This window comes from Pinus tabuliformis, chromosome Q (assembly GCF_031772625.1).
Source record: "Pinus tabuliformis cultivar Carrire ecotype Pingquan chromosome Q, CPIR1, whole genome shotgun sequence".
Taxonomy (NCBI): Eukaryota; Viridiplantae; Streptophyta; class Pinopsida; order Pinales; family Pinaceae; genus Pinus; species Pinus tabuliformis.
The window spans coordinates 619,031,383-619,034,745 of record NC_142296.1 but is presented as its reverse complement, the minus strand read 5'-3'; the positions used below and the strand labels follow the sequence as shown (position 1 = coordinate 619,034,745).

The 3,363-nt window shown below is 45.5% G+C and overlaps 1 protein-coding gene across 1 annotated transcript; it reads right to left on the bottom strand.

The window, feature by feature from the left end:
- Positions 1-2,193: 2,193 nt before the first annotated feature.
- LOC149220963 (uncharacterized) lies at positions 2,194-3,084 on the bottom strand. Its single transcript, XM_089387265.1, has one exon. It carries the CDS (start codon positions 3,082-3,084, stop codon positions 2,194-2,196), a length of 891 nt encoding a protein of 296 aa, XP_089243391.1.
- Between the last annotated feature and the right edge of the window lie 279 nt (positions 3,085-3,363).

Sequence of the window (3,363 nt, the reverse complement as noted above, 5' to 3'; positions counted from 1 at the left end):
GCAAGTCCTCCTCCTTCCAAGATCTTAGCCTCAGAGTCTCTTGAAGATTTCTACGAAGCAGGTTCCAAATATTATCTATCGAGGAGCGCTGATTTTTGAATATGCGTTTATTTCGTTCCTTCCATATGCTCCATAGGAGCAACCCGGGAATTAGTTTCCATAGTTGATTGAGGATTTCACTCTTGTAAGGATTTTGTTGCCACTGACGTATTGAGTTGGTGATTTCATTCTCAAGTTTGCATCTTCTTTGACATCTGAAGCTTGCCTTTTCCCATAGCTGATTGGCCAAGGGACAGGAGTCCAGAAGATGTTGGAGCGTTTCCTCATGGGAGTTGCAATTAAAACAAATGGAGGGGCCATGAAAATTTTTGCTCCTGAGTTTGTCCCACGTTAGAATTCTCTGATGTCCTACCAACCAGAGAAAATGGGAGATTTTGGGCCAGGAGCCAAAACTCCAGATTTTGCTCCAGATTGGGTCCTGGGGAGCGGAACTATTGCAAATGATTTTGTAGGCCTCGGATGTGGTGAAGGCTCCTTTCGGCTGGTAACCCCATCTTAGAAGGTCTCTGCTTTCATCGTACCTGATTCTTCTTTTGCTCAGTTCCCTATCCAATTCCTCAACAATTTGGTGATCTCCATTTGTGATTACTTGGTTGCCCTGTTTCCAAATCCTGAAGCCCTGCTCAGTTTCCTGGGTCCAGTACTGCCAAATCTTTTCTTGCTGCTGCTCCTCCCTAATGAGGTTCGGTGGCAGGTTAAGTACTCGGCTGAGTTGAGGCATTTGATTCCAGGCATCTGTCCAGAATCTTGCGGTGTTACCATTTCTTACCTCCCAAAAACTGTGCTTCTGAATCATTTGGAAGTGTTCTTTGGCTGCATTCCAAATTAGCGAGCCTTTATCATTGGGCGTGAACCTGATGAGCTCTTCCTGGGGTCGGTGATTGGCATACTTGGCCATCCAAATTGTGACCCAAGGTTTTCCTGGGCTGGTGAGCCATTGCCACCATATTTTAGCTCCCATGATGGCGTTGCTATGCTCGGGATCTCTAAGGCCAATGCCCCCTTTTTCTCTGGGCTTGCAAACAGTGCTCCATTTTACCAGGGCCCATTTGCGATTGGTTGCAGTGTTTCCCCAGAGGAATCCTCGCTGAAGATTCCTTATTCTTTTTAGGACCCACTTTGGCGCAGCAAGGATGGAGAATAAGTATAGCGGCATTGCTTGAAGGACAGACTTTATGAGCACTGCGCGACTGGCTAAGTTCAGAGCTCTGTGCGACCATAGGTTGAGACGGGATTCGAGCTTCTCAATTAGATTACGCCAAGAGGAATGCTTGATGGCGGAGACCGTTAGGGGGGCTCCAAGGTATTTGGAGGGAAGGGTGGCAATTGGGAATCCCAGAATTCAGACGATTGCAGTCTTAACAACAGGAGGGGTGTTAAAGAAAAAGATCTACGATTTTGAGCTGTTTATGCTGGTTCTAGAGGCTTCAGCGAAGTCATTGAGCATGACTTTAAATCTGGAGGCCTCTTGGACAGAGGGGTAACCAAAGAGCATAGTGTCATCTACAAACTGTTGATGGGAAATGGCAGGCGAGTGATGAATGGAGAGGCCTTTGAGCTATTGAGAGTGGAGGGCTCTTTTAATGTGACGTCCCAGGCCTTCAGCCATTAAAACAAGAGGAAGGGGGAGAGGGGATCTCCTTGCCTTATTCCACGGGAGGGAGAGAAGGGGTGAGAGGGGATCCCATTCACGAGAATGGAGAAGAAGGAGGAGGATATTAGACTCATAATCCAGCGGATCCATGTGGGACTGAATCCAAAAGCAATTAGCATTTGCTGTATGTAAGTCCAACTGAGCTTATCAAATGCTTTAGAAAGATCAAGTTTTAGGAGCATACCTGCCTGTTTTGAGTGCTTGAGTGAGTGTATGATCTCATGCGAGAGGATAATGCCATCCATAATCTGTCTCCCTTCCACATATCCAGACTGTTCCTGAGAAATGAGCAGTGGCAAGAGGGGCTTTAACCTATTTGCAATGACTTTAGAGATGACTTTGTATATGACGTTGCAGAGAGCAATCGGCCTGAATTTGTTCGGGGTGATTGAGTCCTCCTCTTTAGGGATTAGGGCAATGAAAGTAGAGTTAAGTGAGGGAATTAGCCAATGATGTGCTTGCGATTCCTCTACCACTTGCTAGACTTCCAATTTTATCAGCTCCCAGAAATTGTGGAAGAAAGTAGTGGTGAAGCTGTCTGGGCCAGGAGCTTTTCCATCTTTGAGCTGGGCCATAGCGATGTCCACTTCCTGAGTTAGAATTGGATGGAGGAGAAGTTCATTGTGTTCCTCCGTGATTAGTTTTGGCACATTGTGTGTGATTCTGTCAATTGCAGGACGCCTGTCAATTTCAGGCTCTTGATGGACTTGCTTGAAGTGATTGAGGAATTCCTTCTCAATTTCCTCATGTTGTTCTACCCTTTCCCCTCCTTGTTTTTGTATAAAAGGGATGTTATTGCGCATTCTTCGTTGAACAGTGGTTCGGTGGAAGAACTTAGTGTTTCGTTCGCCCTCTTTCAACCATCTAATCCTAGACTTTTGCTTCCAATATATCTCCTCCTGCTTTCTTCTCTCCTCCAGCTGATTGTGGATGTGCTGCTCCTGCTCAAGGGTTCTTTCTGTGTGGCCTCCTGTGCTTATTTCTTGCTGTAGTTCCGCCAGTTCTTTTTGAAGATCATGTTGCACCTTGAAAATGTTTCCGAAGGTCTCGCTATTCCATCGCTTTAAGTTGAATTTTAGATGTTTGAGTTTCTGTTGGAACTGGTACATCTTGGAGCCTTCTGGCGGGATGAAGGTTGTCCAAGTTGTGTTAACAAAGTCTTTGAAGGAGGGATGGGTAAACCAGAATTCCTCGAAGTGAAAAGGTCTTCTTGTGGCGCTGCTAGGACGTTGCCATTGAAGAGCAATAGGCCAGTGATCCGATCCTGAGTGTGGAAGAATGGTCGCTGATATGTCTCCCCCTAGATGAATCGAGTTGTCTGAAATTAGAAACCGATCCTGCTCTTCGATTGCTCCACGTAAAAGTGCCATTACAGAAATGCAGATCTATTAGAGAGGTGTTCTGGATGAAGTCTTTGAAATGGGTGTTTTCCTGTTCCAATCTATTTCTACCCCCAATCTTTTCCTCCAATTTGGTAATCATGTTAAAATCCCCCCCTATAATCCATAGCGGGTACCTTCTATTGAAGTTTAGAGCTTCTATGGTGTTGAGGAGAGCAATTTTTTCCCCTGCTTCCTATGGGAAGTAGACATTTGAGAGATTCCCATGTATATTAGTGCCAATAATGTGGAATGCAACCTGGATTAGAT

Bases quoted from the DNA above. Each gene is read 5' to 3' on its own strand.
- LOC149220963 (XM_089387265.1), bottom strand. From the start codon at position 3,084: ATGGCACTTTTACGTGGAGCAATCGAAGAGCAGGATCGGTTTCTAATT.